Below are 25067 nucleotides of genomic sequence, written 5' to 3' on the forward strand. Positions count from 1 at the left end.
TTAAATAAATCACCGCAGCATCACAGGCAACACTCCGCGGTCTGCACGGTGTCTGCGAGAAGCCGCTTTAGATGTTCCGCCTCGGAGATTCGTGTCTCTGCGCAACATCCCGCTCTGTCGAGTTACACATTATGCAAATGCATTGTTTACTGTTCATGTGACAATATCAAGGCACGAAAGCCAGTGGGGACTGGGGGGGCTGTGGCAAGTTACCAAGAGAGACGGGGGGAGGGGGGAGGGAACAAACTCGGTGAAAGAACCGCCAAAGGAATGTGGCGGAATGGCTCTCTCTCTCGGTCTTTGTACAGTTGCGAGTGAGCAGACTGCGGAGGGATGCGAAGGAATCAAAGCAACGTCAGTCTAAGAAAGAGGGAGCGCATAGCCGTCTCATTTCTGCACCTGTGACTCATTATGGGAAATATGAGGAGATGTGCGATAACAGGGGGAAATGTACGTTGGAAAATTGAGAACCTAATAGAGACAGTGGATGTCAAACTGTATTAGTTGTTCACACGGATGGAGGAAAAGATGGAAGTTGAGTTTAGACAGAATTGGGCCCAGGCTGGAAGTTTCCCAGTTTGGGACCCATAAAGAACATCAACAAGTCGATACATCATAATCAATGATTCAATCTGTAATAGCCATTAAACAGGACTGTGGTTGCCGTGAAATATTTGAATATAATGGTGAAATTGTGTGACAGATGAAAAAAAAAATGACTGCCTAATAACGATTGATGCATATTTAATGTGGCTTTATATATTTTAGGCTTGAAATCCCTTTGGTGTGAAGTCGTACCTTTTAACGTGTCACACAATGTGCCAAAACACGCACAACACATGGACTTAGCTAGTACGAGGCCTGAAAAAGATGTTTTCTGCAGCTGCTTAATATTATTTTTCGCTCCACTGTTTTAATGGGAACATCCGCACTAAAATTAGATATCAGCATATACTATTGCAGAACCTATAACCCAGGCAATAACCAATAACCCAGGCAAAGAAGAAGGAGAATATTACATCTAAGAAAACATATGTAGAATTTATTTATATATTTGGTATTTGGTTCATATATAATCGAAAAGGTAAAATACGATCCTGGGCGAGGCCGTCAATGGATTTAAAGGAGGAATTCGGTGTTATCATCAGGGGCACCATATTGCACTTTGAAGGTCATGTGCATCCCCGACTCAGAGAATCTAATGAAAAACGCAATCAGACTGAATTATGGGAGGTGCAGAATCCAGCATTTTTGGGTCTTGACCCACACAACGGAATAAAGGTCAGGATATCTCAGTTTCTGCTCTACCATTTTCCCCTCTTTTGAAATATTTCCCTCCTTTTTCTGAGTCCCCCCCCCCCTCGTCCCCCCTCTCTATGTGAGCAGATTTGTAGAAATCAATAAAAGTGAGGCAGCACTTCTCACTCGGCCACACTGCACCTGACAATGCTTTATTTCTATGGAAGCCCTCTATGCAGAGTACACGCTACTGACTGGCAGATTAATATAAATGTGCATCCGTGAAATGACACCCTACAATTTTATTACCTATTCTGACTCTTCTCACTGTTCTCTTTATTTCACCTCATTCAGTTTGAGGGAATCACAGACTGTACATAAAGATGGACGACATGACTGCTACCCATAAAGTGAAGCCATCGCCTCTAGAGCGCCTGCTGGTGGCCGGCTGCGGTATAGGTCAAAAGTCCTCCCTCCTCCATGTTAGTAGACGGGAAAATATACCAAAATCAATTAATTAGTTAGTTCATATTTTGGTTTCATTTATGGATAGTGCGATGAAGTGGACACGCGTCCATCCATCTTTATATTCAGTCTAAAGAGCAACTCGAAAAAGAAACAGACTTGGAACGTGGGTGAAGGAGTGCAGAGGTCCTGTAGCAGAAATAAGTTAGCAGCACTGAGAGTGGCTGCAGATGTATGTTAAAAATGCACACTTAATAGGTTCAGAAATGTACACAGTGGTGCTTTTTGCAGCTGAAACCTGAAAATAGAAAAAGCGGTTACAAAAAATAAAGACAGTCTCTTTAAAAAAGCCTGCGTGGCATCAGTACACAGAATGAAAGTGAACTCACCTATAAATTTTATATCTGGTCGTAAATCCTTGGCGGAATCTTTCCACAAAGGACATATAACTTCGAGAGTGGTGGAAAGGTCCGCGGTCCGAGATGAGCCAGTCATATTGCTTGGTGACATGTTGCTCAGTGGCCAATGGGTCCTGGCGGGAAGACTGAACTGTTATATGGTCCCATATAAACAGGAAGCAGATGACCTCAATAAACCTCCAGTTCATGCTTTTTTTTAAGCCGCTCTCTGTTCATTCTCGCTCCATTATTTGGAGACCTGACGGGAGAGGAGAGAAGAGGGGGGGGGGGGGGGGGGGAGACACAGAAAAAAGAAAGAGCTGTTACATGACAAAGTCTATTTTAGCAGAACAAGAAAATGCCACAGTGTTAGGTTAATTGTGTTGTACTGAACAAATAAGATAGTGCCCTTGTCACTGTCACTTTGCCTTGACATGATTTGTATTTCTTTTTTGCAGTTTCTCAGATTTCGCCTCCCTGGAGTTTTTTTTAAGAACACCACACTGATTGTGCTCCTCCATACAAGACTGTTCCCCTTTTGCAGATGAGCATGAAGTGCACCCAGAGCCGTGTGGCTGTCATCTTCTTCTTTTTTTAATATAATTGGTGTCATGATAAATTCTGACAAGGTTAGAAGGCGGCTTCATGATATGTTATGACACCCAGTCATTAATGTGGGAGAACAGCACCTCCCCTAACCCAGTGGTGTCAATTACTGCTGCAGGAGACTTTCAACTATTGACTCGCCGCTTCATGAAAAACATTGTGGAACAAAATGTTGCCATTTTTTCATCAAACGCAAAATGAGACTTCACTTGGGTTCCACTAAAGCTGCCGGGGATGAATAATACAGCTTTAAAGTTGCCCTTAGCATTACACAATGGCACTGTAATACAAAGAATGACCCAGTGTATAATAAAAGAGAGAACGAATAAGATTAAAAATAAAAATACACTGCACTTAGATCAGCAACAGGGCAAAATCTGTAGAAACAAGTTACCTTGAAACAGATCCTGTCAAGCCCAGATTCAATGCATGTCCAATTTAAATGTAACTCAGGCAGATAGTACAATAACTAATGACACATATTCAAACATATAATAGCACTACATGATTTTGTGCAGTTAAAAAGTCCCTTGCTCTGAAAGGAGACCTCCATTTTTAACATCACATCATAAATAATAATAACAAATAGAGAGTTTCAACTTTCACCTATCGACTCGCAAGCTCATGGATTGTTCGACCAAACATACCAGAGATGGATAATACAACTGTAATGCTGCTCTTAGCATTACACAGTGACACAATTATACAAAGCATGACCCAGTGTATAATAAGGGGGTGGGGGGGGGGGGGGGGGGCGACTGCAAACAGATCAGCAACTTGCAAAATCTGTAGAAACACGTTGTCTAAAAACAGATCTTCAAAGCCCAGATTCATGGTGTTACTGTTTCTTTAAATCCCTGCCTACTTTGGGCAATTTAAATGTAACTCTAGGCTACAAATACAATGACTAATGTTCAAACATATTGTAAGAGCATTACACAATTTCCTATTTATTTGCCGCTTTATTGCAGTGAAAGCTCCATTACACTGAAAGAAAACAGAATATTTAACATCACACCATGGTTAACATTAAAAATAGGGATTTCAAACAGATCATTAAAAAGACTGTGAATATTATTATGAACTTGGCAGTGGGAAATTATGTCTGTGTTACTGATAAGGAAATGACTTTCATCAGTAATTGCATTTAAGAACTTTGGCCCCTGGCCGCAGAGCACACACATCTGCGTGCTATCAAATGCTGGTGTGTGCCAAAAAAAAAGAAAAAGAAAATTCTTCACCCTTTTCACGCTTTATTAGACAATAACGCATCATAAAAGAGCAGAGAGAATTTAATGGGCTTAATCTTTTCCTTTTAAATAGATGATGAACTGCTCGATTGCAAAAAAGTTTAAAGGGATCTCAATTGCATTCTTAAAGGGTGATTTTTTTTCTTTTCTTTTTTCATGGCTAAAATGATTCTGTCACTTTCCTGTGACACCTTCAATTCAGTCTGTATTTTTTTATTTAAAACTCTGCTTCTCCTGCTCTGTGATAACTTGAATATTTCTACTTGTGTTACAAATTATTATGACTCGGCCATATGTGCAGTAGAATCAGTTCTTTAGACTGATTATAATTACATTTCTTCCATCAACTAAGAATACTGCATTTCAGATATAATTGCAGTCGCCTCCTTCCATCCGTCAGATACTCAGTGGCACTGACAAAATATGTCAGTGTACTTAACAGGCCTGCTGATTATATTAGACTTATTTGAGTTTGGCTGTCAAAATAAAAGAATTGTAATCTGATCGAGAGGGACGGAGCTGAGAGCAGGATTGATAAGGATATTGTGAAAAGATTGGGGGATCAGAATATTCATATAACAAGATGTATAGGAAAATGTGTCAGTGTAAAACATGTCTTAAGAAAATGCCAGTTCATGGCGGTTACGTTAATTGCTGGATGTTTATGCAGTATTTATGTGTGTTTGTGATCATTAACCTTCTCCGCACTTAATATTGACCATTTCAGAAAATGCAGTATTGACTCCAAGCAATGCTCCAGCAAATTAATGATTGATGAAGGTATTTAAATAAATCACTTCACTTCAGCGTTCGCCCATAACATCTTGCTGAAATTCTCTGATTGGCCGATCGTGACGAGTGCATGAAATGTCGGCGGTGGTTTCTTTGCTTAGAGTGAATGTAGTAATGTATGTATTTATTAACTCCTTCATGAAGTTCAAATGACTCCTTGTATGAAATTGCATTTTGGGAATCCATTATTTGCTATTGTTGGAGTTCTCTCTGTTCACCTTGTTGATGTTGTAAGTAAATCTGTGTCGCCAACTCGACACCAAATGAACCAATTTACCACAGACACAAACACAGAGAGAGGGATAACAAATTACAGGCTGCATCTTAACTATAAAGTGAGTTAAAACTGCTTTTACATAGAAATCCCACATTTGTTTTCCTGTCTTTGTTTGAAACCCTGAACCAAACATGGTGACACTATTAGGGGATCAGAGGTGTCCGTCCCTCCCATCATTCCATCCGTCCCTTTTTACGAAATCATCGATTTGGCTCTGTGACTAACCTAAGCCGCAGATCAACACCACCCATCCATTACGTGTTCATACCTTGCATATTGACGGGGGCTAGCTGGAATAAAAGGATCAAATGTCCCCCTCGCAGGCTAGAAGGGGATTTAGCATGTGCTGCTGTACCAACGGAAATCAGTCCTGCAGTTGACCGGGAGCCTCCGTCACTTCCACTACCTGGCGTCGCTGTGTCTGATTCCCTGAACCCTCCTGCAGTGACTCCATTCAAATTCACACGGCCACATGATGAGAACAAATCTTCACTGAGTCTTTCTATGAGCCAACTTTCCATTGGTATGTGATCCCTCTATTCCGTGCTGCCACGAGGACCGTCTCATCTCGCTCCAGGTTTCGTGCTCGTCGGCGCCGTGTTACGCATTCCGAACATCATCACATATTAAACCACGATTTATTGGGAGATAAAAGGGGAACAAACAGCAGGTGATAAAGAGGAATAATGAACGAATACAAGTCGTTGCGGTAACTTGAGCTCTCCACATTAAACAGGTAACTGGTTTTAATGCTGCGATTGATCAGTGTGAAGCCTCATGTTTGTTTTTTTTACTTTGCAAACTATTTTCTCAGGATTAAAAGATTGCATTTGTCTTAATAATGAGAAAAAAAGACATTGGAGCTGGAAAACACTATTAGAAGAAAGACTGATGGCTTGATCAGATGAATTTAGTGCACGCTCCCAGCACAATTTGAATCAATGAGCACGGGAGCAAAACCTTGTTCTCATGGGGGCGGGGGTGGTTTCCAGGGTTGGAGTCATGTGGTGCAGTGCACCAGCTGCACAGCAGGAAGTGGGCTGTGATTTGGAACCACACACTCTAATTCTTTCCTTTCTAAGATGCAGACTCGACAGCAGGCGTTCGGTTCAAATATGGAGGCTACGAGGAGCGGTTGGCAGTGTTCACCCCACAGAAAAAGTTTATTCCAAGAATAATATCGCGTTCACACGCAGGAAGTGCTGACTCGCCAAAAAGCCAAACATCAAACCATGTAAATAAGCCACTGAGGGTGGATGATGCAAAATTAGCTGGGGGGGAAGATAAAACATTTGGTTAATAATCTTTGCCCAGATTCAATGCCGTCGCAAGGAGAGCCAAATAATTTGGCGGAGAACCACGGGACAGTTTAACAGCTGGACGGGGTCCACTACAGCCAGTCCCTCGCTGGTACTGACGGTTTCTGCAACCCCAGCGCGAAACTGGAAAAGGTTTAAGGGGTTGGAGGTTGACATTTCAAGATAAAGTGACCTATAGATTCCAAACTCTCTTAATGGGTTTATTGTTGGTGTTTTCAGGAGGGAATCTGAGGGTTCTGGGACACAATTCACAAAATCAGCAATATCCTTAATGGGGAGACCACAAACTTCTTATTGTCACATGATTGTCAAACAATATAAAGGTCGTCGTCCCAGTGACAGGACATTTGAAGGTATTGTTGATGCTGTCATAACACTAAGGTCAATGTAAATACTGCCTGTCAGGTTTGAAACCAGCAGGGATGCCGATAATCTGTTGGAATGGTCATAAAGTCAAACTTTTAATTTAAATAAATTTTCTTCACGTTCTGTGAACGATAGAACTGATCCCATCAGTTACACATGAAGAGCTACAACAGCCGATGTCACACCCACATCAAAGTCCGAGTAGATTGTAGGCCGAGGAGCAGGGCGGCGTTGAAGTGATGCTGGCACCGTGCTCCTCTCCTCCTCTCGCTGAAGTGGATTCGATATGTTCAAATGGGAAATGGCTTCTTTGAGAGGGATGCTTAGGGCTGATCTCACTATGATGGAGAAAAATATACTCACGGGACCTTGGTTCGCTCGGAGGAGGAGGACAAAATGTGAAATGGCAGAGGCCAGAGCAAACGTACCGGATTCCTCTTATAATATTTCATATTATAGAGGTTGCCCTTTTAATCATAAAGACAAACCACCTCGATATTAAGTGTGTAAATGTGCAGAGCTGGCTCAACGAATCCCGTTTAATGTATTCGCACTAAGAAATGACACCTTTTCTACATTTCAAGAGCACTTGTATGATAACTCAAGGAATAAAATAATCCATCACGACTCCACCCCTGTGTACTCAATCAACCTCTCTCTCCATCCTGCAGTATTTCTGTCCTGTTGTGAGGAAATCATTTCATACACCGATCCTCACATGGATTCCACATGTTTGCCTGCTGCCATGACAGCGTAATGTTCTTTGTCTGTCTCTTATTTGCAGATTACTGTTATTTGCAGAGTGGATTAGCGACAAGGGGAGAGGGAGAGACAGAAAGTGGATCACGTTTACCCTTGAATGAGCAGGGTGAAAAGGGGAGGATGTCTGCTTCAGGAAATCACAAGATAGGACAAGGGGGGGCTTGTTTTCTCCATCCTCTTTTTAAAACAGCCTTATTCATGCCGCGACTCCTCCTCCATTCTGGTGCAGTCACACGCTTTGCCAATCAATCCCCCTCTCCCCTGTGTGGGGTCCTCAGTGTCCCTCTTTATTCTATAAGTTCATAAGAACGGGGGGGCTTGTTCCCCTTATTTGTATTCTCAATCCCAGGGAGGCAAAAGACCAGTGAAGAACGCGGCCTTTTGCAAGGGGACAGGTAGACCGGGGGGGGGGGGGGGGGGGGGGGGCGGGTGAGGTGTATTGCATCTCTGCTCTATCCATCTTTCTTTCTGTGCCCCGTGCACTAGGCTCGGCCACCAGTATGTAGTATTTATTTCCTGCATTGTTTCTGGATGGGAATGTAACAATATCAGGAGATAGAACTGTTATCAGCATGACCGCTTCTGAGCAAATCTCAAACTCTGGTATAATGCGCACGGGGGGGCAAAGAATATCGACAGAGGGTTATGGATGGCTGGCAGCCTAAAAATTAATTGTAATTCTCCTCTGGGCTATATTATAAGTTAGTTCATATTAATATGACCTCATGGGGACCAGAGGTTTGTGTGAGGCTGATGCAAGGGAATGACAGCGTGAGGAAAGAGAGAGAGCAGGGTTGCATCTAAATGTGCCAAACCGGCGTCTTCTGAATTCACAGAGTTGTTATTGCACAGCTCAGAGCCGCGTCTGCAACAGCGTGGTAATGGTCTGACACTTGCAATTGCCGGGAAGCAACGGAGGAATGGGAGGGCTGGCGTGGCTAACTACATTTGTACTGGATTCTCTCTTTCCCCCCCCCCTCCATCTCTCTCGCCTCGGCCCTGTTGTTTCTTTGGGGAGGACTGCAGTGGCTCCCTGACCTTCATGAAACATGGCTGAGCAAGCAACACTCCTGCCTGATAATTAAATTCGCTGGTTGGTCAGCAACCAATCAGCCCGGCTCGGAGCCGGGGATCAATGGCGGATTTTAAAGAGCAAACTAATTCACTAATGGTTAGAGTTATTCCAATTTACCTGGCTGCTGAATTATTGTGTCCAAACCCGTTCAGAGACGGGGAGGATCAATGTGAGCCGGAGGAGGTGGGTGGGTGGATTGGGGGGGGGGGGGGGGCGGAGGGAGAGAGAGTCGGCTGCATCTGTCATGTGAAGCGGCGCAATGGGGTTTGCTGCGAGGTTTATTTGATCGCCGCCCAGTTGAACAGCGAGACTGTGGGGGCGGTTTACGAGAGGGTCCTAAACAAGCGCCGTCTCTGCCATAAAGCAAACTAATTAATAAGGTTTCAGAATGAGCGTTGAGAGCAGGAGGCTGTGCAGGGCAAAGGTATAGGCACAGGATCCTGACTAACCAACGGGACAGCAATTACATTTTGCATGAAATAAAAGCGAAGCTCGTGACGGATTCCTCAGAGGGGGGGCATAAAAAATGCGTTACGACACTTGAATTCTCTTTTTGTTTTCCGTGCTGATTATCTCTCCCCCCTCGGTCTGTAATGTTTATACACCGAACGCGTCTCCTCTCTAATGGTGTGACTGGGAGAGCTCGACTGATTGTCGGCAACATATGTCTCTTGAACACATGAAGTGAAAAAGAGCACGGCAGCGCTGATTTATTCCCACGTTCAGTCCCCGTCCAGGGGAAGGTGTTTGGAGCTGATAGGGAAAACAGAAGCGCCCTACCTTATTAGAACCGAAGAATGAGACGCTAGCTACCTCGCGCACACGCCATTTGTCAGCTCATCCGCCGCTGCTTCTTTATGCTACTGTGGCTACGGCGCAGATGAAGATTGATCATTTGTCAACTCGCAAATTGGCTTTCAAGTGCTTTCTCTAATTACTCTGTGTTTTTATTGATGAGAAACCAGTGACTTCGATTTGCATCGCCGGGCACAGTGTTTATTTTAAATATGTTGTCTCTCACCTTTCCTTACAAAGGCAGTAGAGGGGGGGGGGGGAGCACAGTACAATTGTGCAAAATGCTCCAATCTTTACAGTTTTGAATGGTACGTGTTCTCCTAATGTTCCGCTGGAGAAATGTAAGATTGGAGGGATAAAGAAAAAAAATGGCGGAGCAAATTCCATTCCCTTAACTGGTCACACTCCAAACGCACCCGGAGGAGCACCCGACATGAATCAGAGGTAGAATAGGAGTTGCTGGGAGGACGTAAATGACACTGTTTCGCGGAGCAGCTCCTCGTTGCTCATGCATGTAAATGTCAAGTGATGTTATCAACGGTGTGGTTTCCACTGACTAGATCCGAAAGGTCTGGGCCAGGAAGAGCTGATGAACAGGGAAAAGAGAGGGTCGCACAGGGAGCAGGGAAAGGTTTTCACTGTGAGATAAGCAGAACATAGTGGGTGCTTTCCTGGTTTTACATGTCTGTGTGCGAGGCTCTTCATTGTTACCTCTGCCCCATTTTCATCTGTGTTTGAGAGTTAGCAGGATTACGCAATACCATCTCATAATTTGACTGTGACATTGTGTGGAGGGGCGGGGCATGACCAGAGGAAAAACCCATAAAATCTTTGGACTGGGCATTTTTTTTTTACCATTTGAATGGATTTCACAGATGCATTCATAGATCTTAATGGAATTTCAGGGCACTGATATAAACGATTATTCAAAATTTGGTGCCGATTCGGATCTAGTGCATTTAAATGGGGTTTCATAAGGAGACTGTTGGGCCTTGAAGGAGGTGTGTGCTCTCTCTTTGCCCTTCAAGTTGTGTTTCCAACATCCAGTGAAATATGACATCCACAGCTTGCACTTAATAGAACTGCGATGAAACTCACATCATCTTTTCTTTACTGTAATTAACCGCAGAATTAAACAGCAGATCCTCCCTCCTCTTTTTTTTTCCCTTCTGTGACTGATCTGTCATAATTTCTTGTGTCTGTAACAATTAATTCAAATCTCACTATCAGCTCCGCGGGGTGGGGTGTGATGACTGTGTTGTTGCGAGGCAACTGTGTGAAGACAACATGCAATGGTATTGCGGCGCCGCATTTTATTTTAGAAAGACACATGTGAGGAAAGTATCACCTTATCAGGGTGAGGACTAGACTTGCTGATCCCGTTTCATTATCTGAGGCATATAACTCCGGTCGGGGAACAAAGAAATGGTGCTCCTCATCCCCAGCCTGGATTTTATCTCGAAACAATACAATGTGTTTCTTCCCGAACTTGTCCCTCCCCCGCTTGCACTCGCAACAACCGTCATACTCGGGGCGATGTCTGCCGTTTATGAGTGTTTATAAATCACCGGGAAAAATGGTCTGTAGTAAAAGAGGGGGGAAAGATAAAGGGAAGTGTTTTGCCAGCACATTTCTGAGTCTTAATGGCGCTTCAACTAATGTTTTCATGACAACTTTACACGTTTATGCCATTTTTAAGGACGGGGGCTGGTTCTCTGACTGGAATACATAACAGCTGCCGCCCTCTCGAGGGAGCGGACCACTGGCATTGTGTGGAGAGAGGTTTTGTCCAGCTGCTGGAGGTTATTTTTGTTTGCCTTTGCCTGCGATTCCTGGATTTACTGACCTAATTTTCCCGTTCAATTTGATGTTTACCTTCTTATTCACCCCCTTTGAAGAATCACCACTCCCGAGACTTTGGCAAGAGTCCCCTATCTGACCCCCCGCCTCGCTCTCCGGCAAGGGAGAGAACGGTGGTGTTAAGGTGACAGCCGCGGCTCCTATTGTTCCTAATTCAAAGCTATAAATTTGTTGAAATGCAAGGGAAAGCAGAGGAGCAAGCGCAGACTCCGCGGGCTCCATAAATCAGCAAAATCTGCAGAGATGCAGAGCAGATGGTGAAAACAAAACAAAAAAAAGAAAAGAAAAACACACTCCCATCTCAATTCCTTGCAGATTAAGCATTGCTAAACTGAGCTGCTGCGAAGCACGTACACCTCATGTGAGCACTGAGCAGGAACATCAATATTCTTAGGGTTTTTTGACCGGTGCCGGGAATCAATCCCCATCACAGTTAGAGCGAACACACAGTTTCAACTGTAATTTAGTGTCGTCCATTAACCTACAGTGTGAGTCACTTGCAATCTAGTGTTGTGTAGTTGCTCAAGGCTTGTCGACAAACACAGAGTACCTTTACATTTCTCTACCTTTCATATTCAAGTCATGCCAAACGCTGGAGCTGCAATATTTCATAAATGTAAAAAGAGTGTTTTTCAAGGATGGGCTATGGATTTGCTTCTAGCCTCCAGCTGAATTGGACACATCTGCCATTCAGCCCCTGAAGCATTTTTAGTGATTACCCAGCAAGTGCCAAGAACAATAACAACTAAGTGCCAAAACAGATGGAAATCATTCATTTGGACTTATTCAGAGAGTTTTTCACTGTCAGATTACAGAAGCAAATATGATTGGCCGATAGATCAGACAGACATATGATCTAAATAAATGTGGTGGCAAATGTTTTACCATGCTATGAAATTCACTGATTTTGCTTCAAGTAAGGATAAGGCGTCGTTGCACCTTTGGGGAGATGCTCTGTCATGAGCTGTTCACACAATCCCGGGGACACAAAGCCACGTGCGCAAGGAGCATCCCGAGCAGACATTTTTAGTCCTGATACGACTGAAAGGATTGTGGGTCTTTTGCTGAGAAAAGCTCTTCCCCTTCCTGCAGCGCGTTCCGTCTCCAGTACTTGGGAGGTTATCGTTTACAGAAACGCGCCCTTGATATGGGCTATGGAGGCCGACTTGCACCCATTCCCCATGTTAAGATTGAAAATAGAGTGCTCTTGACCTCATGCCTTTGAAATTCTTCCGCTGCTGCTGCCCCCCCCCCCCCCCCCCCCCTAAGCTGTTCTCTCTTTATGCCGTAGCTCAGAGTCTTTTGCCACCAGGCTAGCATTTTCATTTCCCATGCTCCAGCGTTTCTTTGGCCTCCTTCCTCTTGAGGAAAGAAGTCAAATGAGTCATGAGGTGAACTGTTGTGTAATAATACAAGCATCTGTCTTACTGCATTAAAAACAACTATAGAGCCTATAAATAAAACTACACGGAGGCAATCAATTACAATCTCCCGTACTTTAAAAAATATGAGCCAGTGGATGTTATTGTCGATTCTGTGGTTCTCAAATGAATGAAGTTTCTCCTATTCAGTCGACGCTCAGAATTTTCCTTTCAAGCCTGCAAAGGGTGAGAGCTTAATGTTGAAACAATACGTTTTTAGATATCGAACGTGGCTGTCAGCTAAAAAAACAACCTGCGTTTGGGAGCTGCCATTCACAGTGAACTTCGTTAACAAAACAGATTGTCCTCGTGGTGTGTTTAGGGACGATAAGGACGTCTGGAATATCCCCCCCCCCTAACTTTCTTATCGCCTCGGTTTCACTTGGTTGATTTTTTTTCCTGCCTGCTTCACTGCTTTTCCATCAATGCCATTGTTGCTGTGAAGACTTTTTCTCTTTTTTTAAGTCCACATGAGACAACCTCTGCATTTTCTATTCACGTGGCTGGAGGCAATTTGAACGGTCGTCAGTAAGGTCGCAAAAGCGCGTGGGACTCGAAGGTGTGAACGTGTGTATCTGGAGTCTTGGCAAATGTTGTGTTAATGTTATTATACACATTGCTGGATTTCTTTTGACGAGAGAAAATGTGGGGAAAACGTGAGTGTTTCAGGGAAAAGTCAATGTTATGCTGCTCAGTTGAATGGGTTAATATGGAGTTCACCGCTTAGTGATTATCTCCCTTGAGAGCAAGAGAGAAGGGGTACATGTGAGGTTTGCCTGATTGGAGGAAGAGCTGCGAGTAATTTTGCCTGCTGAATTTTAAACCGATGTGATAATGGAAGGAGGTGGTAATGAAAGGACGGCAGCCGAGAGGCGTGGCTTCGCGGGAGTAATGAATGGAGGAGCAGCCTGGAGGTGAAAAAAAAGAGTAGCCTTCCTTATTAAACTTTCGCTAAGCTCATTTACAGTGATAAAAGACTCGTCTGATGAACCGCTCACACAAAAGAACATTGGAGCGGAGCATCAAAGTACAAGCACCTTCCGTGGAATCCCTCCTGTGCTCAATAATACGCTGGCAGTATGTCACTCTCTGTTCCTCTTTTAAAGGTGATCTGTTTCCAGAACGACTGCTCCTTGAACGTAGCCAGGCTGTTTCCCAGCCAAAGGCTATATACTGCAGTTTTTTTCTTTTCTTTATGCTCACCGCTGTGACTCGAATGTGCCGCGTTGCCTCTTCTCTGTCCTACATCGGTGTCATGTTGGTGTGCTGAGTGTGCGGAAAACACCGGAGAGGATGCTGCCCGGGCTGCAGCCTCACCTGCACTGGCCTCTCCATCATTAAAGCTAACAACACCAGCTCCATCAGCGGCACCGAGGTCTCTGGAGACGGTCCGGGCCTGTGTGATTTGTGAACTTGTGCGTGCTCATATCAATGCATCCGAGTCAATGTCCCCTTAGATTTAATCAATGGTCATCCATTTGCAAAACACGGCACGGCACACATCATATGTATTTATGGGGTTGAGTGAGCAGAGATACAGAATCAATTTACAGGATCAATGAAATACATATTAGTAATGTGTCATATTTCATAAACGAATGAACACAAATGCTAATAACCGCATAATGTAATATCTTATTGTTGCAACTGGAACAACATTACAATAACAATCATTATGTCCCTTTAGCATCTTTTTTCCGAGTCTATGTCTGAGGCCAGTCTCAGTTGAGGAGGCTGTCGAGGGCTTTCATTACGTCTACTCAGAATCAGGGCAAACAAAAAGCATTCGCAACACAAACGCCGACACGGCTGAGATTTGAACGCAGCACCATCTGCCCGCGATGCAACTTTGTCAACCTTCAGGCAACATTGCTGCAAAAAAGCATTTCCACCGCACAGCAACCGTCCCACGAACCGCCGCATCGAGCTATGATGTAACATTAACACCGCAGCGGAATACCAACGCCGCTGTGGCCTTGCATCCATAATTAACTCGTTGGGAGTTAGACCCAGCAGAACATGTGTGCGGTATGCAGTGGCTGACTGAATCATATATGAGTGGCTCTGTATTTACAGCGCACACTTTGCATCTTTCCTCAGACGGAACACAGTCAGCGGTTTGACTCTAACGCAAATCTGACTGAAACACAAATCGCTTCCCCGTCTGGATCGGGTGTGCTTGTCGGATTGTGTCGGTTTTAAGTGCTAAATCGGCAATTCGCCGCAACAAATAGGCCCACGGTGGGTCCTGATTTGGGATTCTTTATTCATGCATCAACCACTTAGCGTCTGCAGCCGTCTGTGTTCTCTGTGCAAAGAACAACGTGTAGGCCTGATCGGGGGGGGGGGGGGGGGGATCATCTCAGCACGAGGTGATTTTCTGTTGAGGCAAATTTATAAAGAGTGATGTCGGTGGAGTAAGGTGCCAGGTTAGTACCGCAGGCGGTTCACAAAACAAATTATTCATGTTAAGACACTCAATCAATGATCATTTCCAATGCCTCTGCTGATTTCGCTGAAGAAAACAAGTTGGTCCCACAGTTTTTTGCAGAATAAATCTCATTGTGTCCTGCATGGAACTGATTATAAAGCACTTTTCTAGTCTTATCCGATATCGGTGCATTAAGAAAACAGCTGTATGGTAGCAACGCTGTGTGGACGTGATGATTCCTATCATTGTTGCGTGGCTTATTGCAAGTATGAACATTGGAACCCCTTGACACTGAACTTGCTTTTGGTGCACGTCGCCATTTTACAAGTGAGACCTCACACTGTGAAATATTTCCAGATCGTAGAAATGCTATGCTAACTTTGGCTAACGCGACATTGCCGGAAATCACGTTTTATCTGGGTGAAGCACATATACTTCGGGTTGTCACATTGGTACATAGATTTGGGGTTCAGTATCTTTCCCAAAGACACTCATGTAGCCTGGAGGGAATCAAACCACCAACCTTATGGTTAGTGGGCCGCCCGCATCACCTCCTGAGCCACAGTCGCACATAGAGTGAATTAATAAGGGTTTTCCAGTCACCCAATTAAAAACCCAGAAAGAAGGAACTGTGACGTTCAATGTCCATGGAAAGACTGAGACTCAACAAATACTAACAAATACCTTTTTTTTATTCTTTTGAAATCCATTTTTTTAACTGTGGGATACAGAGTTGAACTCAAATCAAAAGCGACACTTAAATGCAGCGTTTCGCCCGGCTTGCATCTCCCCCTGCTGATTAATATTATCTGATATACAATCATTCCAAAGTATATTCCCCTAAATTCACTTGATTGTGTTTGACTGGGTGAAAAAAGCAAGCCCAGAGGGAGCAGCATGAAGTAAAAAGACCTGCTCCGCTTTACACATTTCACATCATTGCAGCTGTTTTCATCTAAAACATCAAATTAGTTCACATGTCCTCTGGCAAGTTCTTTTTTTTTTTATTTCCATGAAGAAAAAAACTTACTGCAGATTGCCTGGATGTTCCTTTTTACGCCTCCACTGTGCACAACCTCTCGAGTTTGGAAAACCGGTACCGCTATTGCCTGCACTACCTCAAGCTCCATCTCTTGCTGATCCCCTTCTCCCCCTCGCTCAGGCATCCCCCACACTCACCATTCCTGCCACCCCGGCTCCCTGAGAAGGGGATGAGGACAGAAGGCTCCCTCCGTTTTTTCTCTCCACCTATAATAGGCACTTCCTTGCGTTACATGATCACCGGGTGTCAAGATGAAAGAATGGCTACTGCTTCCCGGGGCAGACAAAGATGGGGGACAGAAAAAAATAGCACTCCATAATTACTGATAAATGGAGCACACTGCCTCCTCTCCTTTCACTTCCTCCCTGTCCACCTGGCCCTGATGTCAATGCGAGCAAGTTAAGCTGGGTGAAGAAAAAAAGGGTTGACCACGCCAGCCACTCTTTTGTGGACTGCTGATATTGCAGTTAAGTTCAGGCAATTCAGGGCCAATTGACTGACTTCGAGCTTTTATTCAACCTCCGATCGTTTCCTCTCTGAAGTGGGACTCACAGTTCCAGTCTCGAACAAGGCAGCTGCAGCCCGGGCCCAAGGGCAAAGCTCACCCTGCAGCAGAGCTATACGGTAGCACGCTCTACTATCTAACGCAGGTAAATTGCAGTTATAAACATACAGTCCTGCTCTTGCCTCCAGGCCCTGACAGGGTTATAACCCGCAGAGGACGATGGATGACCGACAGAGCGAGCACTCATCTATACTGAACACTACCCACGTGTTTCTATAAGGGACAGTGGCTGGCACCAGTGGCAAAGAGTGGCCAGCTGGCAGAGTAGTCTCCCTCCACCAGGCAATCGAGCTAGGTTGCCAGTTGGCAAACCGCTGCCATTGTTTATTGGTAATCCCAACAGCCTTGACGGGGACCAAAGCAGAGGTGAACGGAGTCCAAGAGTGCATGATAGCCTCTGCTGCACTGAGACTGTTTTGGTCAATTTTGTCATGAAGGAGAATTTGAATGCTTAGTTGAGTCAGCAAGGAACCAGGTGGTGATGAGGCTCTGGGCATTCATATCACACACAGTGTACTCATGAAATAATAGGGTTACTCCAGTGAGCCAGAAAGCTTCTTTTTAGATGTGTGGATGAGCTAAACCAGGCCAAACAATGTGGGCCATGCCTGATAATCAAACTGGACCCTTATCTCATTTCACTTCTCTCATCGAGGGCTGGGCCTAATGCACGGTGAGGTTTGTTCCAAAAGCGGCCAATGTACAAACTGTCACAAGATACAAGGTAGAGAATTCAATCAATTTAAGCATTTTTTTTTTTTTTTTTATACGACTTAAAATACTAGATGCATAAGACAAATCTGTGAAACTGCTTCGTGATCATGGATCTAAATTGACCAATTAGGTTCCCAAAGAGCTAATTTCAGGGCGCTGTGTGGAGAGCTGCAGGTGCTCCGTGCATACAAAGTAAAAACAGCTCGGAAAGGCGTCGGCACAGACGTCGCAGAGGAAGCGAGGCTGACATGGTTCTGAGCAGCGGTCGAACATGAGAGCGCCGCCTCTCAATAAACGTCTAGTAAACAAACATGCGAATGTCGATCACGGCAATCGGACAGAGACGACGACCCAGCGTGTTTTTTTTCATCCGTGATGCAATGAGTGCCGCAAACATCACCGGTGATAAACCGATACGAGCAGAATGATAAACAGCACCGCAGGGTTGAAGAGTGGAAGCAGGGGCACGCGTGTCAATCACATCGCCATCATCCATATCAGGGAGAAAATGACTTCATCTTTTCTGTTTCTTAGGGGGAAGTCAGTTTTATCACCATCGTGTTCATGCAACCTAAGATTGGGTCGGGACGAGGGATTTGCTCGCTGATCCGTTTTTCCTGAAAACCCAAGAAATACATTGAGTTAAGATACATTTTTATAAAGACTAATCACCTCGTTTGATTCGGTCATATGGAAAACTGAACCTGAACTTTTTTTCGAGTTCAGGGGGACTCTGACTTTGATTGTGTCATAAGTAAACTTACAACAACTAGTACAGATGCCTCAATCTGACGGGTTCTTGCTGCCATTTTGTGCCCATTTTTCTGTAACTCAAATATGTAAGAAGATGGTGTCACCAGTCCTTCACGAATTCATCTAACATATGATGTCTTCAATGATAGGACAAACTGTCGACTAAATCAGATTGGCAGCATAAAACATTTGTAAACTGATGATTTTTTCCCCCTTTAAATTAAAAACGAGCTGCTATAAGTGCCCTAAAAAGCACTTTCACCTCCAATTTTAACCTAAAACTCAACATGAAGTCTTCTCCCATTCTTGCACTGACCCTCTTCATTGCTTTTGATGTTATGCCACATGAAAATCTGCGCAGTGGACCCGGGGAATATCTATAACACTTTGACCTACATGTTAGGGACTTTGCACGGTCAGGAGAAATAATACAATTTTAAACAAGGTGACAGGAATTAAGAAATGACTGCTATGACTGCGACGATGAGTCTGGAGATCCTTCACAGAGTCCCCAGTGTGTCCCACTGTGTTTCTGTATTCACTTCATTCTGCATTTTATCTATTAATAGACGTTCTCTGGCCACAGTTCACTCTCAACATTTAAATATGCAACGTCTGATCCTCTTTCTCGGAAACCACGCTGGCAGTTGACCTAACCTTCTTTGCTGCAAACCGAGTGCTTTTGTGGCCTGACCTTTTTAATCCGGAATTTTTTTTTCTGTACTTTTAATAACACAGTAGGTCTTCGTCATGGCTGAAGATAATATCTCGGTATTGCGTATCCTACAGTGAGACTGGATTTTGTTTCCTCTACAGTTTTCCAATACTGAGGTTGTGATCTTCTTTTACTGGGGATGTAGCTTCCGAGTACATTTCTTCATTAGTTGGTTTTAAGGTACACAAGTTCGCTCTGCTTCAATATCTTTCAGTCAACATCAGCCTGCCCGCTTCCTCTTCAGTGGACATGACATGTGGGATTTGGCAGGGTTCAGCTTTAGTTTATTTTTTTATTTTTTTTACGTTTAAGCCCAGTTCAGCCTCTTCCGACTGAAAAGTACTAAAAAAGAAAACGAGAAATATTTCTTTTGCATTAAGTCCTCTTACCGGCACACACTTTATGTATAGAAACTGTATTGCCCAACCATCTCTGCATGTATTATCTGTTCATTCCACATGAATTCACAGAATTTTACTGACTTCTTTCAAAGCACATGCAGCTTTAATAACTCATATACTGCATAGGCAGACGCCCTGCAGATGGTTCCCTTTGCTTTCATTTTTATACTGATTTTAAAAGTTCATTAAAACAGCAGATTTGTTCCTAAAAACATGTGGAAATGAATGTTTACAGTCCGTGCATGCGTAGTTTAAAGACAATCATTAACCAAAACATAAAGACTGTTTAGAGGCCAGGCAATAACAGCCACAATGGGTAGACACCTGGAAGCAATTTTCATATTTTATTCATTACTTTTTAATCATATTCTCCATCCCAAGGCAAATCCAGTTTATATTTAATAATGTCCAGAACAATATCACAGCCTTCAGGTGTGCCTTTTAAAACACAGTAGCTGTGAAAATCCAGCTGCCGCAGTGAATCCACACGAGTGGAACAGACGGGTCGATACGAAGCTCTGTTTAATCAGCGTTCATTCATTGAGTCAATTTAAAAAATAATGAAAAATAATAACTTCATGAATGATAAGTAGAACATTAAGATAATACGAGTTAATACCGAGCAAATACAGGGACACTGGTTGGAAGACGTAATACAAAGGTGATGAGGGTTGCCATAGCGGCGGCCATGAAGGCAATGTTTAAATGATCACAGATATGCGCGGACGTCAAGTCAATCAACGTAGCTCGGGTTGCATGTGACAGGACGCGCGGCTTATGCAGTCACGCTAACACGTTGAGAATGAAAGTGGACTAATGCTTCCACCACTGGGACGTGTAGGATTGACAGTGGTGAACATGAAGGAGCGACGTTTGGAATTTTAATTAATATACGTGTCCGCTGCGGTGGCAGATTTTCAGACACGCACACATGCACGCACACGCACACACACACACACGGGGGGGGGGGGGGCAAGGTCAGGTACATAAAACCCTCCAGAGGTTTGTACTTCTGTGAAAGTGCCATGTCAGGTCATTCCATGTGCTGTAGGAGTCAGACGCACAACAATAGCTCTTACAGCAGAGAAGTTGTTCAGGAGAAGAATGCCGCGCCACTCATATGCCTCTCCTTCAAATGTTTCCGTCTGCATCAGCCGTTACATTTTTAAGGGCAACACGCCGCTGCCTCGATTATATTTTCACACCACTTTGAATTACCATCCTCATCTACCGGTTAAAGCTTTTTTGTCGCTCAGACACAAGCGAGCTAACGTAAATGTTTTCCTTGCAGCTTTACTTATAAAGCATAACGGGACTTTCGCAGACACACTTACACGCTCGGGCGGGTTTCGGCACCTTGAGCAGAATCACCTCTGGAAAACAGTGGATTGAAAAGGTGATGATGTCGAGGGAGAGGAGTGGTTTATAATTAGCTTGCCATCGAAGCCTTAATTAAGAGGGACCCTCACGAGGTCTCTTTCAGTGAAGCTGACACCATCTCTCATCCATTTGATCATTTATTTGGTAGCAGCCTCTGTTGTTAGTATGATTACTTTCAATGAAATGGCGCATGTCTGGTTTGATTTGCAATCAAAGTTACATGGTTGTGTAGTTGTTTTATTGATATGATTATAGGACTGTCACAAAATCCCATTTGTCTTAAGGCAAAGTCAATTTACATAATCATGGCTGCAGCTTGCAATCAAAGTGTCACAGGGCACACCTTACAATTACATACCAAGGGGAGGTCACAACCTGGTAATTGAATAAGTGCACATATGCTGATCCAATGGCTTTTTTTGGCACTAAGATTAAAGGTTCAGTGTGAAGAATTGAGTGACATCTAGTGGTGAAGTTGCATATTGCAGCTTAATACCCCGCACCTCACCCTCCCCTTCCAAACATGAAAGATAACCTGTGGTAACCTTCTGTTGTCATGAAAAACTCAAAAGATTTTTAGTTTGTCCTGTCTGGGCTTCTGTAAAAAAAACATGGCAGCCCCCATAGAGAGGACCTGCTCCTGATAAATGGTAAATATAAAGTATTTAAATATAAAGAGCCAATTCAAGGCTAAGGAAAACAACAATTTGTATAATTTAGATGGAACATGACCAGTGGAAATCATCACTGGGATTATTTTATATTCAATTTCCGCCACTAGATCCCTTTCACCTTAATCTTACACACTGGACATTTAAAGGATAGAACTAAAACTGTGGCGTTGACGCATGTCTCGGAAGCAGCTTATCCAGATAAGAAAGCTTTGACCACACTGCACAATGTTCTTTTTATTTATTTTTTTTTTAAATCTGATCAGCCGTCTGCCGCTGCTGCCCCGAGCTGCAATATAGGTCACCAATGCAGCAGGCCACAAGCATGAGCCATCAGTGCATCGACTCGCCGACATCCCAGTGGTCGCCGGTCAGTCTGTGAATCTCCTCGCTCTCCCGAATGACCGCTCCGCCGTTACATTTTTCAGAATTGGGACAAGCTGTGTGCACTGAAAATAGCAGCCCCCCCCCCCCCCCCCCTCCTGCTTTCAGCAAACGTTTCTCCAACTCCTTATAACGAGAATTACTGAGGACACCAGTGCTTCTCGCTTGCTAGTCAGCACGAGGAAGATGGGAAAGATTAAAGCCCGCTCTGTGAGAGGCATAATTATATATTTTTTTTCTGCTTTCAGAAAGATTATTTTCCTATGATTATTCAGATCTCAAAATGTGGCACTTTTTTAACGCTGGCAGACACTTCGCTGAGTCACAGCGATGAATAACAGTTTTGGGCTTGTTTTTCAAAAAACGAGGACAGTGAGGAACTGAGCCCAGAATTTTGACCAACAATGAATAACTTTGCAATTCATTGAATCAACTCGTCAACTCCAAAGAGATTTTGCACTCGGCAGATGAATGGTTTATTTACTTCGGTGAAACGAGGCAGCCACTGCTAACGTCTTTAAGGGAGACAAGCATCTAATACAACTGACAACTTGTATATAATCCTGCGGTAGTAGCACCGTTTCAATTTTCTTTTCTCTTTTGGACTAAATCCACCAACAAATCACTTTTATATTGTTTTTCCATGTGGAGCCTGATTAAACTTTTGGCACAGTGGACTATAAAACTGAGCTACAACCAACCAGTTGGCCGTGTGCCACCAAACTCTGGAGAAGTTTGTGCAACACCTTTGGTAGAGCAAGAGGCTAGAAGCTAATCTTTCACACAAGCTGCCAGAGTGTGTGAGTGTTTCTCTAACTTCTACACAGTTCAGAGTTTCTGATACTAGGTTACATTGACCAATGCTGGAGGTCGTTTCTGCATTAATGCATTTTTTGGCAACAAAGGAACACCTGACTTTCTCTCCTACACTGAGCGGACAGAGCCTCACCGGCTTTTATGGAGTTGTGTTTGGGTCTGTGCATTGAAAAATCACTCCTCTCGCTGTTACCTGTCTTTTTAGCCGCTGAATGCTTTATTATGTGGAGCCAGTTTGTCTTGGTGATGTATGTCTAAGCAGTGGGAGTGAGTGAGAACATTAAAGTTGCGGGCTGCAGAGATGGGTGCTAATTGTCTTTGAGTCCATCATTACTAAGACATCAGTCATTGGATCCATCGATGGTGGAGAAATACTGGTTAAAGCAGCGGAACTACCCTTGAATAATGAGTTAGCGCAGCTGCTAAAAGGGGAACAAGACAATCACAGCGAATTATAAGTTAAGTATGTGCGTAGTCTGGCTGTGGAAGTTCATATCAACATAATACGCTGATATAGAACATAATCCAGACAGTATTACATTTCCCTCGAAATGGGTTTATACCACGGCTGCCCACCAAATTACCAGGCAGATGCAGATGGGAAAGAAAATCTCCTTTAACACAATTAGCTAAACGCAAAATGTGGGGCCCCTATGATATTTTGCAAGGGAGAGGACTTTTTATTTTGTTTGTAAAGCCTCAGACGTAACTTCACCAATGGATCAGATCAAATTACACCACTGGAGGGAAGATGGGAGGCAACAGCGAACAAATCAAGTTAGAGCTTCCATGTGTAATCGCCGGCCGGCGCAGGCCTCTGTTGTGCGCTCGCGATGTTGAGGACCACTGCAACACAGGGCCGAGAAATTCAAACGAGACATATAACCGGTGCTATCAGCAGGACGGCAAAGACCATGGGGGGTTGTGAGGAAAGATACATTTCTGTGGTTATTACTGTGCTCTGCTTTTTGTACGTGTGAAAGCAAAAGTCATGAAAGCATGTGCTTGAGAAAATAAATGTTCACCTTCAACGAGGGGGTTATGTTTTCACCCCTGTCTGTTTGATTTTCAGCAGAATTATGTGAAAACTACCGAGTGATTTCCACGCTACTTGGTGGATGGACGGGACAGGGGCCAAGGAAGAGCAGCATTATTTATGTGCACAGATTTGGCCAAACGGGCAGATCGAACTTTTATTTTCAGCCTCTCTAACATTGGGCGGTTTTTATTTTATTATTTTAATCTATAAAAAACATCAGGCATATTAAGGGGGACTGATATTTATGAGCCGAGGCAATTTGGTGTGGCTTGATTGAATTTAATGGGACCATTGGGCCTTGGCTTCCGTTCTATGTAGTGTCCATTCAAATGTTTTGCAAACCTTAAATAACAAGCAGTGATACTTCTACTCATAATTCGGCAGTAATATCAGTATCAATTAGGTGATCTGGGATGTAGTGACTTCACAAATACTAAACTTTGAGCACACACAAATAATATTGTCCATTATAATCCAGTCCAAAACCTTCGGCTGCAGCTCCTGCAAATAAACTTAATATTTAATGATTTTTTAAGTGACATCACGTTCAGGTTCATCAGCACTCGGAACGCGAGCAGCAGCAGGCTTTGCTTTCAGGAGCGGAAGTTGCGCGTGTGTTTGTCTAATAAATAATAGATTTCTGTTTGTTCGCCAACTTTTTGATGTGCAATGCATTTCTTGATTGTATCATGAAATGCGGTTCTTCTGTTCGCTCGCAAAACATCCAGTCTGCGGTCGCCTGCTGCGAGCAAAGAAAGAGGGCGATACAGAGGGAGAACAGAGTGAGGCCACTGCATTCAGATGGAGAATTGTGTGTACCGAATGCCTAAGTAGTTTGTAACAATAAAATTGTCCCCGTTGTGATGATTTCCCGAGCCCGCTCTCCGCTCCCCGGAGGCTTCAAACTGTGCCCATACTTTGTGGCTTCGGTAACCACAAAGATGGCGGAGAGCAGCGGATCCAGCTCTTCATTTCTAAACATTCCTTCACAAAAGTGCAGACGCCGACTCACACAATGAGTCAGAGTTTCTCCACAGTGGAACGCAGGCGTGCACGGAGGGTGTGCGGATGAAAGTATTCTTAAAAGGCCATTGTGAGAAACTAAAACAAGAAAAAAAGCCCTTTCCCTTCTGGAATTCTTAATTAAGGCTTAACACGGTTGAAATTTGATGCTGTGCAGGAATGCAATTAACCACTTGTGATCAGCTACCAACCCTTTAATTACGAGACTCCGGCTGAGAATTTGTTTTATCCCAGCATCACTCTGCACAAGCATGTGGTCTCGTGTGGAGTTTTAAAAGCGGTGCATAGGTCACACGGGCTCCAGTGGAGGTCAAATGATTCAGCTGCCTCTCCCAAAAATACTGTAAGCTCTCCTGTGTTTGAGTGGAAATGTTGTCACGTGTCATTGTTGGGACCATGTTGTTTGTTTCTGATAAAAACAGATTCTTTTATTTTTTTTTTAAACCTCTTGGGAGGCCGCCTTCTGGCCATTACAGCTGCAGCCAGCACCCACATAAAAACAATGCCG

General features: G+C 43.8%; 1 protein-coding gene across 1 annotated transcript in view; it reads right to left on the reverse strand.

Annotated features, from left to right (window-relative positions):
- brinp1 (bone morphogenetic protein/retinoic acid inducible neural-specific 1) overlaps positions 1 to 25067 on the reverse strand; it is a 108148-nt gene that overhangs the window by 80558 nt on the left and 2523 nt on the right. The window contains exon 2 of the mRNA XM_062413604.1: positions 2094 to 2361. Coding sequence (XP_062269588.1) covers positions 2094 to 2311 — 218 coding nt within the window. The 5' untranslated portion in view covers positions 2312 to 2361. The remainder of the gene's footprint in view (positions 1 to 2093; positions 2362 to 25067) is intronic.

Source organism: Platichthys flesus, chromosome 19 (genome assembly GCF_949316205.1).
Source record: "Platichthys flesus chromosome 19, fPlaFle2.1, whole genome shotgun sequence".
Lineage (NCBI taxonomy): Eukaryota > Metazoa > Chordata > Actinopteri > Pleuronectiformes > Pleuronectidae > Platichthys > Platichthys flesus.